This window comes from Mercenaria mercenaria, chromosome 3, assembly GCF_021730395.1.
Source record: "Mercenaria mercenaria strain notata chromosome 3, MADL_Memer_1, whole genome shotgun sequence".
Classification (NCBI taxonomy): Eukaryota; Metazoa; Mollusca; class Bivalvia; order Venerida; family Veneridae; genus Mercenaria; species Mercenaria mercenaria.
This window is the reverse complement of record NC_069363.1, coordinates 60,274,308-60,299,644: the sequence shown is the minus strand read 5'-3', so window position 1 is coordinate 60,299,644 and position 25,337 is coordinate 60,274,308. Positions and strand designations below refer to the sequence as shown.

Sequence of the window (25,337 nt, the reverse complement as noted above, 5' to 3'; positions counted from 1 at the left end):
CTTACTGAAGTATATTTTGCAAGGATTTTTCTATCATTTATAATTCATATTCTTACGCATTCAAGTGTTGATCTGTACCAGTGAAAAATAAAAATGATATTTTCACTGTTTGAAACAGTGAAAATATCAATTTTATTTCACTGATAATTTTTAGTATTTTCTCCAAAGAGTATAAAATAAACATTGATATATATTTTGAATGTACTTTTATTCAAGAAATAGTCATAATTTAACATAAATCATTTACATTACTCTTACTTCAACTGCAGTTTTATTGTATTATGTAGCCGGGATTCCCCACATGGTCTACAAATCACTGGAGTCCCTAGACAAGCTTCTGAAGAACAGCAGAATAAGAAACTTCTATGTGACTGCGGTTCATGAGAAACCAAATATCTACAAACTTCAAATCTCAAGAAAAATTAATTACTGAAATATAATTTGCAAACAATAATCTTACCTTCATTTGTCTGAAAATACTTTTCTGTGTGTTGTTTTTTTTTGTCAAGAGCGACACAAAATTAACTAATCATTATCAATCTATCGTACCTTTAAGACAAGCAAACTGGAGTGCATTGATTGCCCCTCGTACATCTCCAGCACTCGCCATGGCTATAGATTCTATCACAGACTTTGATGGCACAGTAAATTTATGACTTCCCTTCAATGATTCCTCTGTTGCAACCTTGGTCAGAATCTTGGTCATGCTCGTCATAGCAACAGGATTGAAGCTTAAATCAATAAAATGATTACAGTCTATCATGTACACTTACTGTCTACCAAGGAAAGTGTTGCCATTAAATAAACCTTATATAGCAACAGTTAAGAGGTATTCTGTATATTAATATATTAATAGTACTTGTTGCAAACCGTAAACAAACTTATTTTGAAGCTGGAAAATCGCCTATACCTGTGTATAATACTCACCCACAATTCGGGGCTTTTAAAAAAAAAAACTATGCATTATACACAAGTATCTATGGTAGGTTATAATCATGGCGACTTTCCAGTTTTGATGGTGGATTAAGACCCCAGGTGCCCCTCCATGCATTATTTCGTCACAGGCGGGTGCCTAGATAGAACCTCTGACATTCTGTAAGCCAGCTGCACAGCTTCCACACATAAAGAATTCAATGCCTCCAGTGAGGTTAAAACCCACATCAGTGAGGAGCAAGTGATTTGAAGTCAGCGATCTTGTACCAGTCCTGCAAGGAGGCCCCCCATCATAAATCGAAGTTCTACATTTACCTATACCAAGATCAATAGCATTAAAACCGCAGGAGTAGAAACAGAGTTATTTAATGTCTTACAATGTAAATATCACTGTTAATAAAGTGATACCTGATATTTTCTATATTCAGCTGGGCTTGTAATTCCTTCGGAAAGAGTAATCTCTCATTGGATTCACCACTTGTACTGTCACTGACTATAAATATCAATGGGCTTCCTCCAACCTGCACATACCTCCTAAATAAACACATGTATTTTGACAAAGATAGAAAATTATTAATAGTTAATAATAAAAATTATAAATAATAATAATAATAACTTTCTTTTAAGAAGGTGACATATTAAGAGTACACATACAACTTATTTCCAATATGGCCTTCTGCTATTTCAATTAAATTTTCCCGTGCACTTCAGCAGAACTGTGTGTAAGGCCACCTGTGAACAGTGACCAGCCCGCTCTAAAGACCATTGGTATCATTGCAAATTTGAAACATTTACAGTGTATGTTAGCCTCAGAATAAGAACTGTTTGCAGAAAATGGGACATTATGGGCTTTGTCAGGCATAGTCTTTAAATGCAGACTTGCATACAAAAATTTACAAACGAAAATTCATACTCAACAAGAGCTGTCTCCATAGGATGACACATGCCCCCGATGGCACTTTGAATGAATAGTTATGGCCGATGTTAGAGATTAGGACCTTTGACCTATGGAGCTGGGTCTTGCGCGAGACACATCATCTTACTGTGTCACACATTCATGCATAGTTATTTTAAAATCCATGCATGAATGACAAAGATATGGACCGGACATGCCCATCAAAGCACTATCATGAAAAATGATCTTTAACGTCTAAGTGTGACCTTGACCTTTGAGCTACAGACCTGGGTCTTGCGTGTGACACGTCGTCTTATTGTGGTACACATTCATGCCAAGTTATTTGAAAATCCATCCATCGATGACAAAGATATGGACCGGACACGAAAATTGCGGACAGACCGACAGACTGACAGACCGACAGACAGACAGACGGTTCAAAAACTATATGCCTCCCTACGGGGGCATAAAAATAGCTTTTAAATTTTGATAAAATCAGAAATGCTATCATTGAAAATAAGCATCAAATTTAGTGACTTTTCAAGGCCTGTGCAAATACTATACATCATATGTATGTATTATTTTTCAACATGAAATAATCAGATATATTTCACTGTGTGACCTTGACCTTTGAGCTACGAACCTGGGTCTTGCGCATGACAGGTCGTCTTACTGTGGTACACATTTATGCCAAGTTATTTGAAAATCCATCCATTGATGACAAAGATATGGACCGGACACGCCAATCAATGCACTATCCTTTAACGTCTAAGTGTGACCTTGACCTTTGAGCTACGGACCTGGGTCTTGCGCACTGCACGTCGTCTTACTGTGGTACACATTCATGCCAAGTTATTTGAAAATCCATCCATCGATGACAAAGATATGGACCGGACACGCCCATCAATGCACTATCCTTTAACGTCTAAGTGTGACCTTGACCTTTGAGTTACGGACCTGGGTCTTGCGCACTGCACGTCCTCTTACTGTGGTACACATTCATGCCAAGTTATTTGAAAATCCATCCATCGATGACAAAGATATGGACCGGACACGAAAATTGCGGACAGACCGACAGACTGACAGACCGACAGACAGACAGACGGTTCAAAAACTATATGCCTCCCTTCGGGGGCATAAAAATAGCTTTTAAATTTTGATAAAATCAGAAATGCTATCATTGAAAATAAGCATCAAATTTAATGACTTTTCAAGGCCTGTGCAAATACTATACATCATATGTATGTATTATTTTTCAACATGAAATAATCAGATATATTTCACTCTAATATATAAGCAATTCGTTGAAAATCATGTCCATAATAAATGAGTTCTTAACTTTACAGCGAAAATGAGGACTGAAATACTGCAAATGAAAACCATGCCATTTCACTCACCTGAGAATGTCATGGAATGGGGTAGCATCTCTGTAGAAAATATTGGGGAAGTCCTGAAACATAAAATGTTACTTCACTGAACAATACCTTTGCAAGATATACAAAGTATCCAGACATTAAACCAAAAGGAACCTGATACATATTCAGAAGGTTTCGAGTAAATTAAAGTTAAATCAATCTTATTATCTACACAACTTTTCTGCTCAAACCCTTACACAAGGTAAACTATCTATGCTACAATTGTTATACTAACACAATGATTACACTTACTTCTACAAGGATAATTCTCCTAGTCATTATTCCTCCACCAAATATATCCAGTGTGTTATACTTGTTCGCTCTCAGAAGAAATTCCTGAAACTGTGACTTTTGGGATCCCGAGATCCCTGCTTCAACACGAGATCCTGAAATTCAAATTCATCATTACAAAGCACCTTTCAATTTCCAATGCAGCCGTGATACAGCATACATGTCCTTGCTTTGTATTTTGCAGAGGTTGCTGCACATACAGTTCGACAGTTTTGGAAAATAGACCAAGATGATAAGAAAAAATCTGCCATTAGGGCAACATAAAAATATATCTTAAGAGATGACAGTGAAGAAAACTGTTGTCCTTTAATTTCTCTGGCACAAAATTTTGTGGTTTGACCCAGAACAGCTATTTTGTGGGGATATCAATTTGTGGGTTTCAAATTCTGAAAATAAAATGTATGGGAATAATTTTTATTCACCAAGATTTAGTTTTATGGATTCATTCACCCACTAAAATTAATTAAATATCAATGATTTAACAGAAGTTGCCAGGACTCTTCTAAGAGATAATGGATTACAGAGAATAACTACTTCATATAATTTTAGTACTGATCTTTCATAAGATCCTTTTCAGTTCAGATAAAAATTTCAGCTTATTTTGGTAAGTATGGGTATCATATCTTACTAGATCTCCAATCATTTTCTGCCAAGAAGCCTTCACTATAGTCTTCAGCTAGAGGATTGGACCATTCATGCAGTTCACATCTCAGTTCTTTTGCAAGCACTTTAACTGTAGCAGTTTTTCCCACACCAGCTGGACCAGTCAGTAACAATATTGGTGGAAGCTGTAAGTGGTTAAGAAAAAATATTTACAGTAAAATCAAATGAGCCGCGCCATGGGAAAACCAACATAGTGGCTTTGCGACAAGCAAAGAAATTTGACCACCCAGCTGGGTGATTTCACCGCAAATCGCGGTGAACAGCGTGTCCGGACACAGTGCTCGCCGAACACGCTGTTTCGCGGTGAAATCGCGGCGGATTGCGGTGTTCATGATATTGTTTTAAAACATGCTATTTTTCATTTTATTTTAACCAAAAATTAAAAGATATATTTATGTGTATGTTAACACAAAATATCATCGTAATTTTTCAGTTTCAATGTTCGTCTGCAAGGTAATTTTGGAAACTTTTCGTATTTTGCAGGTACAGCACTTGACACGAAGCGTATACGACGAGACAGTGCTTCATAAACAATAAAACTTGTAAATTCAGTTGTTTTATTTAGAGTTCACTTTTGCAGTTTTGTATGTTTGTTGCAAACTTCTGTTGTTATACAAACAATTACTTTAATACGATTACGTTATTTAAAACCCTAACGATTAATCTTCGTTCACAGTTTGGCATGGAGTTAGATAATTATTTAAGAGGTAAGTTACCAGTTAAAATTAATAGTTTTTGAATAACTTGTTAATTTGTAACGAATTTATCTGCTTTTGTAAATATCAAAAAAGAATTTGAAATTTAATTTTAATGCAATATAGAATATCGGCATTAAAGTTTTCGCTGGGGAAAGAAAACAGTGGTATTCACTTAAAGTAAACAAAGTAATTATCCATTTAAACATTTAGATGCTTGTCTACATGTCTGAAACAACAAATTAATCGAATTATATCACATGACATTTCAGATTTCAGGAAACTATTAATGTGTAACATATACAGCTGTTAAAAATTATGTTTTATCTGCTTTTTTTTTTCAGGGCAAGATTACGAAAAATAGTGCTGAGTAAGAGCCTTGGAAGCAACAACTTACAATTTAATATTTTTTTTGTAAACATAATTTTATTAGCATTAAATGTCATATATGTTTATAGCCTCATATAAAATAAAAACCTGTGTATCGGCAATGCTTACAGAAATTATTTTGTGTTTATTATATAATTCATATTATGTATTCGCTACTGACAAAAATTGTTTATTCTCCATTCTGTATTATTTTCGCCAAGATTAAGAACTTTCATATCGAATATTGCATATTCAATAAGTGTATGATCTTTTTCATAAATTTCTGTGTATAACTAAAGGGAACAGAACAAATATGAAATAATATACTGTTATTTAACAACTGCAAGTGTATTTGTCACGTTATGTGTGTGATTATTACATGATGATTTATAGAATATGTCTGTCTGTATTTTGTGTAAATAATCTTCGATTGTTGGTATCGTTTGTATTTATGTACATGTTATGAATAAGAAATAAAATCAAATGGAAGCATTATATGAGAACGCAACATAGCAAAATATTTTTTTCTTTCTAGTGTAAATCATTCTTGGCTTTATTTATTTGAATTGTTTGTGCTGCCTAATAAATATTATATTCCGTTAAATTTTGTATAGAAAAAAAGTGAATTAATAAAAGATATAGAAGCCCGATTTTCGTTTTCTGCTTCTTCCCTCCTCTGGTGTTGTGCTGTAATTTTCACTCTTGTTGAAAGTTTCTACCAGTACCCGTAAGTATAGATAACAACTACTTTACGCTTTCATTATTTATTATAAACCATATGGAAATGATACATATTTATTAGTGGCTTTAAAACATCCTGTAGTGAACAGTCCCGCACGACGGCCAAAAATCTAGTCGTATGTGATTATCACTACTCTTGTAGTCCAAGCAAGACTGTCTACCTGAACGTGCCTCACGTATGACTAGCTTTAGGACCGTGCGGGACCGTATTACTAGCCACAACCGCGTCTTGCTCCGAAACTTCACTTCTGTTTTCTTTTTTCTCTTCTATTTTTTATTATATACTAGTAGTTGATGTGTACCTGAAATATAAAACAATTGCTTCATAACTTTTGATTTATCCCTTGTTTCATCGTAAATTTTACGATAATAAATCATTGCAAATTGAAAATAAACTAGGCTACATGTACAAGTGAAAATGATATTGATTTAAACATCGAACAATTTTCATGACTTGAAGTTAAAATTAACTGTTTGAAACTGCATTTTATAGAAAGAAGTTTTACTCGAAAACTATAAAATTTAAATACTCTTTATTGATGTCGACAATTACCTAATTAGCACTTGTTATACCAACATGAACTTATTAATCATAAGTAACTTACCAAATAATTTCGCAACATGTGAAAATTGGCAAACATGCTAAACGAAAGAAAGACTTAAGCAGTTTAATTGCAACAGAGGTGAGTAAAACATTTATTCCAACATGTAATGTTAGTAGTAATTGTTAGTGGACGTTTTAACATTTTTTACATACAACTATGAAATAAACAAAGGAAACAAAACAGTTTATAATTACACATCTTATAAGCTTAGAGTTCACCTGAAAACAGAAAACAATATTGTTTAAACAAAATATAGGAGCAAAAATTATCTTTCTACAATCAAGAACGGGATTAATTGAGACGATCTGAACACGGAGAATCACCGCAATTGTACACCGCGACGCACCGTGTCCGGCGATTGCTAGGCAGCCGATAACGGACTCGGTGTCCGTTTCGATGTGCTAGCGTGTTTGGGACACCGCAAAAGGACACAGTCAATCGTTTTTTGTCACCGAGGTCGCGCGAAAAATTGACTTTTCATCTTGGACGTACTGTATTGACAGTTAGCCAATATATCAAAAGTAACCCCTCATGAAAATTTCTGATATGACACAAGACTTTGTCATAATATGAAACAATGAATGTTTATTTAAAACATCCTACATAATATTTTTTCCTGTAATATATACCATTCTAGCAAAATATATGGTCATTTCTACATGAAAGTGTCAAAGTAGCAGAATGTAGCAGGACTGGTGATTTTAACTTAGTACTACTGAGATCTATCAATTCTGAATCAATCATAATGCAGTTATGTTCCCAGCACAGACAGATACAAAATAACCAGCACCTTTTTTCTTTCTAAGTGTCCCTTAATCCACTGTTCAACATCAGCTATTTTCTTCTTGTGGACTGCCAGATCTCCCTACAATGATGAAATCATAGTATAACATCAAAAGACTTAAAATCTATTTCAAGTCACCTGTGTTAAAATAACATTTAGAACTGTTTTAAAGATTATTATCGTATAATGCAAATATCAAATTGGAGTTAAATGTCTATTTTAAATGTCTCATGTCTAAATTCAAAGTTTCAATGGAAATAAAATATCAAATGCTGAAGTCTATTTATTACACTACACTGATTGAAAAGAACACAACTCCCCAATCTAATGTAAAGAATGACAATATTATCTGGTCTGTTGGTTTTCCAACCTAGTAGCAAATTTGCCACTGTTATCAAATGTATATGTAGCTGTGATGTTGAAGAAAAAAAAACACATTCAAATATTAAAAGGAAGGTTTCAAGAACTGGAACAGACAAGAGGCCTTTGTGTATAAATGAAGTGTCACATTTAGCATAGGGAATAATGATTTCCTTTGATGGTATATACTAAAGATTGCTTTTTAAACTAGAAATGTGTCCCTGGGACACAGATGCCCCCACTATATGACAAAGGACACAAATTTTTTCCTAGGTCAGGGGCCATAACTCCTACAATACTGAATTAATCCGGACGCGAAACCCCAGGTGCGCAACTGCACATGCTGACCAACATTCCTGTAAACTTTGGTGGCTCTAGGTCAAATAATTTTGGAGCTACGGGTGACACAACATTAAAATGACCAATTATTAACTAAGTCAGGGGCCATAACTCCTACACGACTAAATGAATCCGGACGCGAAACCCCAGGTGCATAACTGCACATGCTGACCAACATTCCTGTAAACTTTGGTGACTCTAGGTCAAATAATTTTGGAGCTACGCGAGACAACATTAAAATGACCAATTTTTAACTAAGTCAGGGGCCATAACTCCTACACGACTGAATGAATCCAGACGCGAAACCCCAGGTGCACAACTGCTCATGCTGACCAACATTCCTGTAAACTTTGGTGACTCTAGGTCAAATACTTTTGGAGTTACGTGCGACACAACATCAAAATGACCAAATTTTTACTATGTCAGGGGCCGTAACTCCTACACGACTGAATGAATCCAGACGCGAAACCCCAGGTGCACAACTACACATGCTGACCAACATTCCTGAAAAAGTTTTGTGAGTCTACATCAAATGCTTTTGGAGCTAGGCACGACACAACACTAAAATGACCAATTTTTACCAAGTCAGGGCCCATAACTCATACACGACTAAACGAATCTGGACGTGAAATCCCAGATGCACAACTACACATGCTGACCAACATTCCTGTAAAGTTTTGTGACTCTACATCAAATACTTTTGGAGCTAGGCGCGACACAACACTAACATGACCAAATTTTTACTGTCAGGGGCCATAACTCCTACACGACTGAATAAATCCAGACGCGAAACCCCAGGTGCACAATTACACATGCTGACCAACATTCCTGTAAACTTTTGTGACTCTACGTCAAATACTTTTGGAGCTAGGCGCGACACAACATTCTCAGAAGGACGACGGACGGACGGACAAGGGCAAATCTATATGCTGGCATAAAAAGTAAATGTCCACTAGTACATTATTTAAATGGAAAAGTGAATTTTTATGCAATATCCAGCCATACCATAAAGACATGTTTGCAGTGACATTGACCTTTAACCCACGAACTGGACTCAACTACTGAACATGGCAATCATTCTATTCTATTTTGATAGCTGTAGCCCCTCTGCTTATTCAGTTATAATAGATTTTAGACTCAAGATCCTAATATAAATAATGGTTTCACGATAGTTGTCTAACCTGATTCCCTGGTGCATATTTTTCTGACCACAAAGCTATGTCTGGTGAAGAATTAGCTCTACGTGTGACTATTTTCTGTGCAGAAAACCCTTCATGTCCGTTAGACATAGCATGGTGAGGCCTCTTCAGACTTGATGTTTTTTCAGTTTTGGAAAAGCTGGGCTGTCTCGGTGGCTTGGATTTCGCACTAGTAATGTCGTCAAAGCCATCAAATGCCGAGGACACCCACTGACTGGCTTTCTGTTCAAAATTAAAATTCAAGGTTTTACAACTTGCATACACAAATAAGATATTCTCAGTTAAGTATACTAGATCATAAAAGGTCACACCTATAATCACCCTAAATTCTCATCTAGTTTTACACTGGAAATCTAAGTCTAAAAGAAGTAAGGTATATCTCATAAGTTGTACTTTCTGAGCTTCTGCAGACTGGGAAATTTTTGCTAACATCTATTTTGCAGTTTTATTCGCAAAAAAAACAGATTTCATTTTTTAGAATTTGCACTTCTTAGTTGGTTGTACTTATGAAGTGAATGGCTCTTAATATTTATGCAGGTTTTGAATTCACGTGTCGCTCTTTTCTACAGTATTCTAATCCCAAGAGCAAATGCAAAAGTGCAAAAATGCTAACAGCATTTAGCAACAGCTTAGAGATCAACTAGACTATTTTTTCCCATAAACAGATATTGAAAATGGACACTTACTTTGGTACTTGACACTTTCATAACTGGCTTATCTGTCTTCCTGGTTGAAGAACAAGTTACAGGGAGAGGATCCAAGATAATACAGTCATCATCGTCCCCGTCATCTGCCCACAAACTTGTCAATTTACTTTGTTTTCTATTCTGTAACAAAGAATAAAACTTCATGTCATGCTATGTTATGTTTTCCAAGGGCTCAACAAATCCACTCATCCAGGCAAGTGGAACTTGCGATTTTTGACCAAAATATAATAAATCCAATTAAAACTGAGCCCTGCAGAATCCAAACAGCTAAAACTTCTAATTATAGCTCTGGAGGCCAAGCGGAACCGGTAGAGGACCGCCCAAGGAACATCCAGGCAAAGTTTCATCTGAAGAATGGGGTCAAAATATTTCCACGGATATTCAGACAAAAGAAATAAATAGATTAGACAAACAATGTTCCTGTATTACTTTGATTTCGGTAAGTCTTGCACTAAATGGCAATATAAGAGCCAATTTCAAAGTCCAAAAAGGGCCATTATTCAGTCAAAATAGTTATGTACTCTTGCCTACAGATGGAAATCATAATGATAAACAAGTGTTCGAAGTTTAAAAGCCATATGTCAAATAGTTTTGACAAAACATGGACTTGTATGAAAACAGAACCAATTTCAAAATCCAAAAAGGACCATAATTCAGCCAAAATAGATGACAGAGTTATGTTCTCTTTCCTACAGATAGAGACTATTATACTAAACAAGTGATAAAAGTTTCAAAGCCATATGTCAAACACTTTACAAAAAATATGAACTGGTACGAAAAACTTAACCAAGATTTCTAGGTCAAAAGGGGCCATAATTCAGCCAAAATCCTTGATGGAGTTATGTACTCTTGCCTATAACTGGACATGGTGATGGTAAACAGGTGTTAAAAGTTTCAAAGCTTTATCTCAAAAGACTTTGTCAAAATATGAACTGGTACGAAATATTAACCCAGATTTCTAAGTCAAAAAGGGCCATAATTCAGCCAAAATCCTTGATGGAGTTATGTGCTCTTGCCTATAACTGGACATGGTGATGGTAAACAAGTATTGAAAGTTTCAAAGCTTTACCTCAAGAGACTTTGTCAAAATATGAACTGGTACGAAAAACTTAACCATGATTTCTAAGTCAAAAGGGGCCATAATTCAGCTAAAATCCTTGATGGAGTTATGTACTCTTGCCTATAACTGGACATGATGATGGTAAACAGGTGTTGAAAGTTTCAAAGCTTTATCTCAAAAGACTGTCAAAATATGAACTGGTATGAAATATTAACCAAGATTTCTAAGTCAAAAAGGGCCATAATTCAGTCAAAATCCTTGATGGAGTTATGTGCTCTTGCCTATAACTAGACATGGTGATGGTAAACAAGTATTGAAAGTTTCAAAGCTTTACCTCAAAAGACTTTGTCAAAATATGAACTGGTACGAAAAACTTAACCATGATTTCTAAGTCAAAAGGGGCCATAATTCAGCCAAAATCCTTGATTGAGTTATGTGCTCTTGCCTATAACTGGCCATGATGATGGGAAACAAGTGTTGAAAGTTTCAAAGCTTTATCTCAAAAGACTTTGTCAAAATGTGGACTGGTACGAAAAACTTAAGGCCTAAATTAAAATTATCTTTGTTTGACCTTTACCGACCCAGTATTTTTACAGTGGGTAGGTAGGTAGGTAAATAATTTTATTATATTTCAATTTTTTAGATTTTGTGTGGTCTCAGTAATAAAGTCAATTTTTCACCTATTCAGTGCTTATTGTTAATCTCTGAAGATGCTGTATCAAATGTATGCTTGTTATTAATATATATAGATCTTTAACACTAAATGTATATGCTTGTGACCTAACCACACCTCAGTAGATTTGCACATTGTACCTGCTTTGTAGTTGTGCATGTAGTATCTGTAGTGTAGATCTGTATGCACAATTCTGCATGTGTATACTAGCAAAAGTTTGGCATTTATTAAAGTGCTAAAATTCTACTGTGAGAGTCCCAAGTCTCTAAAAAGTGGGAGGGGGTCATTGAAAAGCAGAAAACATTGAATGCAATTAAATGATTTCTTTTTAATACTGAACTTGGCACTAGAATTTTAGACTAGAAAAATAAAAACATACCTATCAGGCATGTAAACATGTAAAATAAATAGAAATAAATCATTGAACTGTTAAACAAGACACGTACTCACAAGTCTGGCTATTTAAAGACTTCAGGCATTTATATATAAAACACACTGTCAACATGTTCTGACAAAAATTAATTTGTCTAAGGACTAGTACTAAGTTCCTTTATCATCTGCGTAAGATTAAATGATTTCTTTTTATTAATATACTGAACTTGGCACAAGAACTTCTGATCAGAAAAATAAATCATACCTGTCAGGCATGTTAACATGTAAAATATATAAAAAATAAATCACTGAACTGTTAAACAAGACACTTATTCACAAATCTGGCTATTTTAAGACTTCAGGCATTTAAATATATAAACACACTGTCAACATGTTCTTACAAAAATTAATTTGTCTAAAGACTGTCAGATACTATTAAATTTTCTATATTGTCTTCATGAGATTAAATGATTTCTTTCTATTAATATACTGAACTTGGCACAAAAATTTCAGACTAGAAAAAATAAAAGCATACCTATCAGGCATAAACATGTAAATTAAATTGAAATAAATCATTGAGCTGTGAAGCTATACATACATTCATACGTCTGGCTATTTAAAAACTTCAGAAATTGCAAAAACACACTGTTAACATGTTCCGACAAAAATCAATTTGTCTAACTACTGATAAGTTCCTACATTGTCTGAAACGGATTTCACATCAGAATATTAAACTTGTCACAGGTGGCTGTATATATACTTAATACTGTAATTTTTCATTTTCTTAGGGATCTTTTTGGTGCCTGTTTACCACTCTGAACACACTGTTGACAGACAGGTAATACTACGTGGTACTTCGTCAGAAGCTCTGTGTTTCGTTCAGCTCCAACTGCAGCACAATGACAACATGTATGACAACATGTATCTTTGCGCACATTCACAGCATTCTTGTCAGCATAAAAGGGGAATTCAACTGGTGTAGCACAATCCATCTGAAGCCTCACACTGACAACACCTTCCAGAACATGTCCTGTTAAAAAAAAGCAAATTCCAAAGCTGAAAGGATTTAACATACAAAAAGTTTATTAAACAATGAAATATTTTCTCACTTCGGATCAACTATTTTCTCAAATATATTTTTTTTTGTATTTAATATTCTATCAATTTCCAGATGTATTCATTGAATGGTACAGCTTAATAAACTACTGAACACCAAACTGTACAATAAAATAATCATGCTCCCGGATATGTGTATCTCCTGTTATTTTGAAACTTTATGTCAGATAAATACCTTCTGGGACTATCTGTGAACCACATGAATAGTCATATTTTTCCAGCATTCTGGTGAAAGATCGAAGTTCTCTAGCTCCCAGCTTTCTAGTAGAATAAACACACCGAGGCTTCTCACACTCAGAACAAGTGACCACTGCTCTTACATTCTGGGCTATCAATCCAGCATTACGGATACCCTATGAAAAAAACACAAGGGTTATGAAACAATCAACTGAATATTGGTGCTTGTTTAATACAGAAATACAAATTTAAAGTATCATAAGTTTTTAAATCTATCTATCTATCTTCCATTCATCAGTCAAACCCTTGCTGGGGACCTTGACATTGCACGTCAACTAACAAGAATGTTAATAAAGAGATGAAAATATTGGTACAAAGCAAGAAGGAGAAGTGTTTAAAAACAGTTTATCTGCATTTTATACATTGATAACAAATGAATAGTTCATTAAGCCTCCAGTACAAAGTTTAAAATAAATATTGGCTAATAAAAAAATTGACAAATACCTGAAGCTTCTCTGCAACAACAGATGCTCTAGTGTTTAACCCTGACGGTTTGTCTTTCTCAGTCGTGTCCTTTCCAACTAGGTCTTCAAACTTCGCATAATGGCTGTTGTCAGAAGGTAATAACTCTGGGTCTGGTACCCAAGGAAACTGAGTATCACTACGCCGTGGGGTGCAGCATGTAGCATCATTACATTTCCTAATTTGGAAGGTGTATTGCCTCTCCCTACAGTGATCTGACAGGAACTGTTTGTAGTCTACAAATATTATTATGCAAATAATCCAATGCAGATCATGATCAGACTGCACAGATATACAGTCTGATCATGATCTACACTGGTCTTAAAGGCAGAATCAATATTGTTCAGTACGATAGGGGTTAAATGATCTGACTGTATTATAAACATATTTTAAAATATAGAAAAATTAAGCAAAATTTATCTAATTAAATATACTTTAGTTGTGACATTTTCTTCCGAACTTTCAGTACTTTAAAACAAAATTTTGCCTTCATTTAATATCTACTATTTCCTCATAATTAATAAATTTTGTAAATATATCAATTGAACATGGCTGCAAGCAGCAATATTTATAAATCCTGCAATATATGAAAATGACTCAATGAACATTCAATAATAAATTTAAATTCAAGACTAAGGACTCTTGAAATACATGTTCAAGTACATGTCTTTATTATGACATTGTAAAGTATTTTTAAAGAATAAACAAACCTAGTTTGGACTTCAGATGTTTCTCCTGATACTGGCCAAGAGTTATAGTACCATCAACCACTTGTTTTAGTTGTTCCTCAAAGAGCTGGACCTCCTCATCAGTTGCTGCGGCTTGGACTTGAAACAAGTTGTCTTTTAAGGACAGACGTTTAGTTCTAGTTTCCAGTGTATGGATGATTGGCTGAACAGACTCAACCCAAGACGCCTTCAAGCCTCTAATTCTTTCTGCTTTTCTTCGAATATCAGCCATCGAGTTCGCCCCTTTTAAAGTCATTTCTATTTCGCTTGTCGACTCTTCACGCATAAGTGCTACATTTTGTAAGCCCAAATTCAGAACAGACATAATGCGTTCTGCTGGATTTAACCAGCTATTACCTGGTGCCGTTCTACCTGCAATTAAAATGTCAATATCAAGTCTTTTGAAGAGAATTATCAAAGCCAACTTGACTGAATGATAGGTAACTCTATGGTCCGGCCCTCCATCTGAAAAAATGATCAAAATTGGAGGCACAACTGCATGATCTCTCTGCAGTGTGTGTTGAATTTCAATTCCATGTCTGAAAGGTGAACTTGGTTGAAACACTGAGTCTTTGTATGTCACGGTGACTCTTCCTCTATAAAATGAGCTTTCGATATTTTCAGGGATACAAATATTGAGACAAACACTAGGTGTTATAGACCCTTTGGACTGGAGATCATGATCAAGGGCTGACAAGGTTGATGTTACAGGTACAAGAGACTTTTTACCACGGACTCCGGTGGAAATAGCTGACCCAGGTTCCCCAAAATCTACTTTCGCCTTGTCGTCCACACAAAGAAATGTTACATTCTCCTTATACTTGATGGCATACTGACGGATATACTTAAACTGCGCTGCACAATAATGATCGTCCTGATGGGAACTTCTAAGTTGTCTTGTCTGGATCTTAAATTGAAGTGGGATATGGGACTTGTACAGCTTAGCAGCATTCCTATGGGAATTCTTGGGTACAAATGAGAACAGTACAGTAGACTCACTAGGTACTGGTGTGTTGTCTGGCAAATCTGTTTCTACTTGCTTAATTAAGTCTTTGATACTAATAAACTGGGACAAGTGTTCCACATTATGCCTGCGTTCATCCGCTGCAGAAAGAGCTTCCACTTTCTGTGCCAGGTGTTGAAAAAATACCTGAAAAGTATCATTTGGCCGTCCTTTGTTCAAGCTCCTTAGATCAGTCACCAAATCAGTGTCGTCTGATATAACGGCCTGTCGAATCCTCTCATCTAATGCAGGATTTTGATCTACCGAGGCATCTAAAGTCAATTCAGAATAGATGAAGCGTAACATTGCAGGTGCGAGCTTTACTGGAAGGTTTTGGAATTTATTCACAAACGTAGATTTCATCTGCCGTGTATGATACTCTGGCAGTAAAGGCTTTACATTCTCCACTACCCTAAGTGACATGTTCATCAGTTCCTTTTCAGATCGATCAACTGGTGTTCTCCAAAGCATTACTACATTTCCACCTGGACCACCTGGACTGTACCGTAATATATCTATTGGCACAGAAAGCTGAAGTTTTTGAAAGAAGAAGTACTTTTCATTGTAGTCTTTGAATTCTTCGGCAACATGACTTGCCTCATCAAAAAGTATGTACTGGTATATTTCTCTCATAGAAAGGATTCCATCTAAAATAGAATACTTTGGACTTATCGTGTCACAAGAAGGTCGACTTTCAAGTGTACAACTGTTTCCTACCTGCCTTACTGGATGGTCAAGAGCATGTCTCTTCTGCTGCATACCTAATTCATGATTCAAGAACTCAGCATAAGAATCAATAGAAATAGCCAACTTCTCGAGATCGGATTTAAAACCTCCCCACTGTTCTGTGAAGGATGATGATATCAGTTTGAAGATTAAACCACTGTGCATTTTCAAATCCTTACTATCAAGATTTGGGGCTCTTTTCCTCTTCTTTTTCCAGTCATTGTAGTCATTGAAGTTTTGTAAAAACCTATAAATATATATATAGAAACAAAAATGATATGACAGATTCAGCTGTCTAAAACTGTAATTGTAATATACCCTGGTATATAACAAAATACACTGTTCAAAATTCAATGTTTCAAGACAAGATACCAGTACTTAAATTATATTGCAGTCATGGAGTTGTATTTTAAATATCTGGCATTGCAGGTTTGATTACCTTACTGTACATTTGTAGGTAAACCATCATGACAAAATAGATAATAACTATCCCCATTCTGAATAATACTTTCGTTTATAGCAATAGTATCACAAGAGTATAAAAGGTGAGTATTAAATTCTGGATGCCACGACGGGCATTTATAAATTTTTATACCCTCTGACAGTGTCGAAATATTTTACTTTAATATTTAGGTAAATACACCAGAAGAAAAGTTACGCAATGAAATACTTTATTTGAGATAAATTAAATATTTAAATCTGACATTCTTAATCTTTGAGCATCACATTATATCATTTCAATAAACAAACTGCTTATAATAATAATTTCGATATTCAAAAACAAATGCTTATTAATTCAACAAGAGCTGTCAGTTGACATGGCGCTTGACTATTCTCAGTGCTTGATAGTATAATATAAGCTATGAGTAAAGCTTTAAGCATATTCTAAGTACAAAAGGGGCCAAAATTCAGTCAAAATGCTTGATAGAGCTGCCACTTCCTTTTTTACAGACTGGGGTTATGATGGTAAACAAGTATGCAAAATATGAAAGCAATGTCTCAATGGACTTTGAAAATATTTGCCGGGGTGGTACACAAACTTGTGACGCTAATGCCGGGGAGAGTAGGATAGCTTCCCTATTCTTCGAATAGTTGAGCTAATAAATTAATAAAACTAAACCTGTCTGGTAAAGGCTTCACATTTGCAGAATGATTTGCACGTTCATTTATCTTCTCCTTATTGCCGTCGAGGTACCACATAGCATTTGTTACAATGTCCACATACTTTTTCACAGTTTCTTCTAACATTGACGCAGGGAACTTACATTCTGATGCCCACATATGTGTACAAACATCATTATACAATTTGTCTTTGGCTGAAAAATGTAAAAATATTTAAAATAAAAAAAATTGTGACATAGCAAAACTTCATGCTATACATGTATCAAAGTCCTGACAGGGAGTTTCTATATATTCTTTTAATATTAAATTCTCTTGGCACACGCCACTTTTATGGCTGCACGTGGCAACCACAATGATTTGGGCTGTTTAAATAAATTGCAATTTGTTGGTTTTAGCAGACACTTAGTACCACTTGATATTGAACCGCAAAGGCATCAAAGCATTGGCTTTTTATATTTTTAACTGCACTCCTTATACTATACAAGGCAATGTGTTTATTTCAAATCTGGTAGGAGCAGAGTTATTTCTTGATCGATGCAACATTTCTGAGTATACTACTAGCTGCATATTTTTGTCAAATCTTCTTGTCCCAAATATGCTCGCAAGTCGTGGGTTCAACTCCTGGTAAGAGTGGAATTAAGATATTTCACAGTCTTCTCATTATCTAAATTCCAGCTTAAATACTACTTATGAACGTGTAAAATATCAACATTTGACATACTCCGTAACTCGTAAATAAATCTGACATTGGAAAATGCCAGAAAAAAATTTTTGCTTTCTAAATAGAACAAAAACTACACAAAGCATATTCACACCTGTGAATCGTAGACTATTTGACTCTTTTTTCTTGGCATTTTTCAGTGCCCCTCCTTGTTGCATGAGAACTGAAAAAGCATTGTGAGTGCCAGTGGCAGTGCTAGTTTCTTCTGTCGAGCTGAATTTAAATGTGACATACTTCAGTTTTTTATCAAAGTCTGTTAACGTTGATATGATATCATAAGGATCTGGATGGAAGACTTCCGTCTTGGTACTCGAGGACGAAACGTCGATTACCACAAGTTTCTCAAAGTCATCGTAGTATCTCTGTGGCAAATCGAGAGTTTCTGTACACATGTCAAATACATCGTACCACCTGTCGTTTCTGCTAACTTTTCTAATATAATTTTTGACAGTTTTATCAGGCGTTACCACAGAAACAGCGAATGTAACATCCATTTTGAGTTCTAACAAACGCTTGTCCGGGCGTCCATGTGATAATTAGCGCAAAGTACAAAAAATAGCGCAAAGGTTAAATCACGGAAAGACAACGGATCGCGGTACCGCGCTGACACCGAATAAAAATAATTTTGATTTGATTTTTGCAATAAAATATTTTGAGTCGGGGCCAAAATCTCGGGTCGGTCGGTAAAGGTCAAACAAACTTAATTTTATTTTCAGCCTAACCCAAGGTGTGACGCCGACGCCGACGCCGACGCCGTGGTGAGTAGGATAGCTCTACTTATTCTTCGAATAGTCGAGCTAAAAATACACATGATTGTATAACAGCGTCTGAAAAGTGTTTCAATATTTTTTTTGTCATAAATAAACAAGAGGACCATGATGGTCCTGAATCGCTCACCTATCCCCACATGACCCAGTGTTGAACTGAGTATGACGTCGTTATTTCTATTATTTGACAAAGTGAGCTAGTTTTTGAGCACATGTGACCTAGATATCATCAAGATAAAAAATTCTGACCAATTTTCATGAAGATCCATTGAAAAATATGGCCTCTAGAGAGGTCACAAGGTTTTTCTATTATTTGACCTAATGAACTAGTTTTTTATGGCACGTGACCCACTTTTAAATCTGACCTAGATATCATCAAGGTAAACATTCTCACCAATTTTCATGAAGATCTCATGAAAAATATGGCCTCAAGAGAGGTCACAAGGTTTTTCTATTTTTCGACCTACTGACCTAGTTTTTGACCGCACATGACCCAGTTACGAACCTGACCTAGATATCATCAAGCTGAACATTCTCACCAATTTTCATGAAGATCCATTGAAAAATATGGCCTCTAGAGAGGTCACAAGGTTTTTCTATTTTTAGACCTACTGACCTAGTTTTTGACCCCACGTGACCCAGTTTCGATCCTGACTTAGATATCATCAAGGTGAACATTCTGACCAATATTCATGAAGATCTCATGAAAAATATGGCCTCTAGAGAGGTCACAAGGTTTTTCTATTTTTAGATCTACTGACCTAGTTTTTAACCCCACGTGACCCAGTTTCGAATTTGATCTAGATATCATCAAGGTAAACATTCTGACCAATTTTCATGAAGATCCATTGAAAAATATGGCCTCTAGAGAGGTCACAAGGTTTTTCTATTTTTAGACCTACTGACCTAGTTTTTGACCGCACGTGACCCAGTTTCGAAATTGATCTAGATATCATCAAGGTGGACATTCTGACCAATTTTCATGAAGATCCATTGAGAAATATGGCCTCTAGAGAGGTCACAAGGTTTTTCTATTTTTAGACCTACTGACCTAGTTTTTGATCCCACATGACCCAGTTTCGAACCTGACCTAGATATCATCAAGCTGAACATTCTGACCAAGTTTCATGAAGATCTCATGAAAAATATGGCCTCTAGAGAGGTCACAAGGTTTTTCTATTTTTAGACCTACTGACCTAGTTTTTGACCCCACGTGACCCAGTTTCGAACTTGACCTAGATATCATCAAGGTGAACATTCTGACCAATATTCATGAAGATCTCATGAAAAATATGGCCTCTAGAGAGGTCACAAGGTTTTTCTATTTTTAGACCTACTGACCTAGTTTTTGACCCCACGTGACCCAGTTTCGAACTTGACCTTGATATCATCAAGGTGAACATTCTGACCAAAATTCATGAAGATCTCATGAAAAATATGGCCTCTAGAGAGGTCACAAGGTTTTTCTATTTTTAGACCTACTGACCTAGTTTTTGACCCCACGTGACCCAGTTTCGAACTTGACCTAGATATCATCAAGGTGAACATTCTGACCAATTTTCATGAAGATCTTGTAAAATATATGGCCTCTAGAGAGGTCACAAGGTTTTTCTATTTTTAGACCTACTGACCTAGTTTTTGATGGCACGTGACCCAGTTTCGAACTTGACCTAGATATAATCAAGGTGAACATTCTGACCAACTTTCATAAAGATCCCATGAAAAATGTGACCTCTAGAGTGGTCACAACCAAAAGTTTACGGACGGACGGATGCACGGACGGACGACGGACGCCGCGCGATCACAAAAGCTCACCTTGTCACTTTGTGACAAGTGAGCTAAAAATATTAAACTAAAGTACAATCTGATATAAAATCTGAAAAAGAATTTGTTTCTTACAAAAAAAACTGACTGTTTCATGTAAACAGTACTTCCAAATCATGTCACTTTGACACGGTCAATTTAAACCCAATCTGCACAACACAAAATAATTAGTTCTGGCCACCATAACTTAACTGACGCTATTTTTATTTCGTGATAGTTGCATACATTAAGTTATGGCATCACCCCATTTGATTACCTAACCAGTGTCAGACCACAACATCTGCGTTCTGACTCTCATGAGGAACTGATGATGTAACACGAAGTTCGTAGCACAATTTCAAGATCAACGTTTCATTTATGTATGAATTTAATTGAATTATAAATATAACATGTTTCTACAAATTTCATGCAAAACATACCCTAGATGGTTTAAATTCACAAGAAAGGTCAATAAATAATGATTCTGTACCGCCTTTTTGTTTTCAAAATTAAGAGTAGCTGCATGATCATGTCATAGCTGCGTTGGAAAAATATTGCAGACAGTGTTACCCACTTGTGTGCGTATGTCATCTTCAGATTGTGTTACATGGTTTATCTTATGTCAGATCAAAAATGGATTCAAAACATTTTAAAGCAAAAGGTGAGTCCATGTAGCGATCACAAGCAATTTTTTTTCTTTTAAATAAATGGCACATGCTGTATATTGTTAGAAAGATCTATTTTTAAGAGAAACAATGGTGAAAACCATTTTCTAATAGCTTTATCTGTTAAAAAGTTATAATGAGTTAAACCTGTCAGTATATAAATAATATACACATCTCTGAATCTGAATTTTTTAGCTATGAAATATTATTTTGTTAAGGATCATGTGAAGCTTTTGAGACCTCCCCTCAGGTAAATTTTCATTTTGGAAATTATACCTGACAGACCCGTAATATTCAGAACACGTATATATACGGAATTGTTCAGAAGAAGTTGAAAATACTTTCTTTAAAGATCACCTTGTTTGGTAATATATGTATTTTGTCTTACAACACCTGTAGGCTGTACTTCCACTGTCCACTTTCTATTTTATATAAAATATCAAACTTATTTTCAAACATATTTTTTCTCTAAATTTGTTTTTGTTGTGTGTCTAACATACTAATCTGATAATTTGGGAAACGAAAAATAGTTTAGTATTTTTAAAACCTTTTTTAACATTTTTTTGTCATTTTGACAGCTCTACTTTCACTTTCATTTTCAAATTTTTGCATTTGTTTGAAATGTACATGGTTTGTGACACTTTCAACTCCCGGAGTACCTGGAGAAATATGTTAGACACACAATAACCATAAATGTAATGCCAAAATACTTTTGAAAAAGAAGCTTGATATCTTCTTAGTTCTACAAAATAGAACGTGAACCGTCAAATTACATGTGATACAGGACAAAATATACCGTTTAATAGAAAATAACCCACCTTGAAGTTTCTTCTACTTATTTAGAACATTTTGGTATATTTTTAATGATAAACCTAGGCCTATGAGGTATAGAAAACTAAAACAGGGTTACGGTACGGTACCGTAATCCTAGCCTCTGATTCTAGGATTACGTAAGTTCCGTATTTCTAAACAACCCTATGAGAATAGGCTAGGATTATGGAAGTATTTAAGAGGAATCAAATATATATGTTAGGACATGCATAAATGAATCTGATGTTGTAAACTTACTTATTTCATTTAGAATAGCGACTTTTCATGCCTGTCGTATTATTTCGTGTTATCGATCTGCCATTCTGAGTAAGTAAAATATAGATGGGACAGTTATTTATGCGCTTTTGATGACTGATTATGAATGATAAAAGTTAAAATCTTCTTAATGAATATAGTAATGTTTCAATGTTTCTAAACAAAAACAAAATTACAATATTAAAAAAACCAAAAAAAAACCCGATTATTTTTTATGGAAATTAAAAAAAATAAATAAATGGGCCATGAATTGAGTGCCTCCTCGTGATGTGGCCTGGATGTAGTTATGTAAACGTTGAAACATTACTATATTCATTAAAAAGATTTTAACTTTTATTTTGTAATCCTAGCCTATTCTCATAGGGTTGTCTAGGAATACGGAACTTCCGTAATCCTAGAATGGTAGGCTAGGATTACGGTACCGTAACCCTAGCCACTGCCAACTTTAAAACAACACACGGAGATGAAATTTCTATGAACTGTCACTTAGATGAACTGTCACTTAGAATGATTAAGCAATGGTTTGATTAGTGATATCACTCTGTTTACATGGTTTTAATTCTGCATATTTCTGCATATTTCGCATCAGAACCGTTTAACAAACTGTATATCTAGCTAGACTAGATGTCCAACCTATCCAAAATCTGGATTATCCGAATTACGAACACCCGTCTCGCTAGAAAACGAAAATATCTTAAAATATGAATAATCTTTTGCAAAATATCAGCAAAGTTAATGGCCTTTCAGGAAATAACTACGGTGTTGTTACGATACCATTGTTTCTCATGTCGTTTGGTAGAAAACACGTTCGACTGACTTCACCGAAAATTGAAAATCTCCTGAAAAAGAGGAAGGAAAGTTACTTATAGGTTTTGGCTATCTAAACGGCAGGTAGGGTCGGGAAATTAAAAATGTACCCTCTTAAAATATGAAATGTACCCATTAAGTCGATATGAAATCTAGTAGATAATATGTAAGGTTTTAATTCAGGGAGACTTAATTGTCAAAGACAATACTTAATTAATCATCACACATTTAAGGAGGTAGGTTACCTTGTTACAAGGGTAAATTCAAATTAGTTGAACCGCAGCACATTTTTGTATTTCGTGTAATATGAAGTTTTAACTGCTACAATCTCAATTTCGTTTGTCTCTGTCCCTTCAAGTTCAATTTTTATCCAGGTTTGAAGAACATGACCCTCCAAAGGTATTTCATATTAAAAGAAGAAGGAAAATACGGATATTTAACACTTTTCAGTGTATTTTAGTTTCATTAATATCCGTAGAAGTCTGCATAATTGATAATTTTACTAGTATGCACGTTATCTTTCTAATAAAAGCTTAAAATGTATATGTCGCGGGGCTCGTGTTTCCATGGTAACGCATTTTCTCTCATTTTTAAACAACTATGTATAAAAATAGGGGTTTTCGACGGCTTCAGTGCCATTCTATTAATGACCAACATGGAATATTTGAGTAATATTATTAGCAAAATACCAAGCACTTTACATGGTACCCTATTTTTCTTAAAGTTTAAAGTAACCATGGCAACAGAGATGTTTAAAATAGCTTATATCTTGCTTTTTGTCGTAGTTTCGTATAAAAAATACTGAATAAGATTATCTTTCTAGTTAATTTAGCTATAAAACATATTATTTCTAACGTAAGTTATATTTTCGTGTTATTTGCATTTATTCAAACAAATTTCACAGCTTAGAATACTTACAGCAGTACCCCTCGTCTGGCATTTTTCATGGAAAAATCGTTTAGCATGCTGCTATTATTCTCATGGATATTGTTGAAATGAAAATAAAAAGCTAAGCTGTGTTTCTTAAATAGACCAGTGTCAACGCTTTTGAATTTTACATTTAGATACATAGGTCACGGGCTTCGTTTCCATGGTAACATCAATTCAATTCAAGAAACCACAATTTTCTACCGAAATTTGAACAATTTTAGATCTTAGTTTTAGTATATAAGTAACAAATTATCAACGGAACCTGAAAAATAGGTATTATAAATCGAACTGCTAGATTTTTTATTTGAAAATGGCCGTAACAACTAACCTTTCACCCAACTATATTCCAAATAACATTGGTTACCATCATCCATTTTCTTACATTCCGCATAACATTTCAATATAACTACATAAAAGAAGCAAAATATTGATTTTTATTCAGAGCAAAAGACTCATAAAAATATTTCCAGCAAATAATGGTTATTTGAAAATAGTTAAAATAAAAAAAACGCACAGAATTACGTACATTCAAGATAAAAACTATTAATTTTGCGCGGTAACTGACACGTAACGTCATGACGTCAGTGACGTCATTTTAAGGCAACATTGTTTTGAAGCGTTTCTGCGGCAATTTATTCATTATTTCTGCATTATTAAACCATAAAGCATCAGATCGAAGACAGGTTCATGATTTGTTTTCAGAAGAATGAATATACAAACACATTTAGTTTGTCGTAAACGTCGTCGTAAATCGTCACGTTAGCTTCCGGTTGGACATGCGCACATACAAATATGAAGGTAACCTACCTCCTTAATTAAATTAGTAGTTGAACAGAGTACTTTTCACAGCTTACACAAATTTGACAATGTAAAAGTCATTTTTTCAAATATTAATAACATAAGTCTGTTTTAAACGGTTTATTTTTTCTTCTAAATTCTAAAGCAAAGGTAAAGATTATCTAATCAAAAGTTCAGTCAACAAATATATAATTCAAACCAATTATTGGAAACGCATAAAGAGATATGTAAATTAAATGAGCATGAACGAGGAGCATAAATAATC

At 34.8% G+C, this 25,337-nt stretch overlaps 1 protein-coding gene across 1 annotated transcript in view; it reads right to left on the bottom strand.

The window, feature by feature from the left end:
- LOC123524601 (cell cycle checkpoint protein RAD17-like) overlaps positions 1 to 23,401 on the bottom strand; it is a 43,107-nt gene extending 19,706 nt beyond the window's left edge. The window contains exons 1-9 of the mRNA XM_053538697.1: positions 23,312 to 23,401; positions 9,976 to 10,116; positions 9,272 to 9,511; positions 7,398 to 7,472; positions 4,163 to 4,322; positions 3,496 to 3,629; positions 3,226 to 3,278; positions 1,342 to 1,467; positions 550 to 731 (exon numbers count right to left, since the gene is read on the bottom strand). Of these exons, the coding sequence (XP_053394672.1) occupies positions 550 to 731; positions 1,342 to 1,467; positions 3,226 to 3,278; positions 3,496 to 3,629; positions 4,163 to 4,322; positions 7,398 to 7,472; positions 9,272 to 9,511; positions 9,976 to 10,116; positions 23,312 to 23,314 (1,114 nt within the window). The 5' untranslated portion in view covers positions 23,315 to 23,401. The remainder of the gene's footprint in view (positions 1 to 549; positions 732 to 1,341; positions 1,468 to 3,225; positions 3,279 to 3,495; positions 3,630 to 4,162; positions 4,323 to 7,397; positions 7,473 to 9,271; positions 9,512 to 9,975; positions 10,117 to 23,311) is intronic.
- Between the last annotated feature and the right edge of the window lie 1,936 nt (positions 23,402 to 25,337).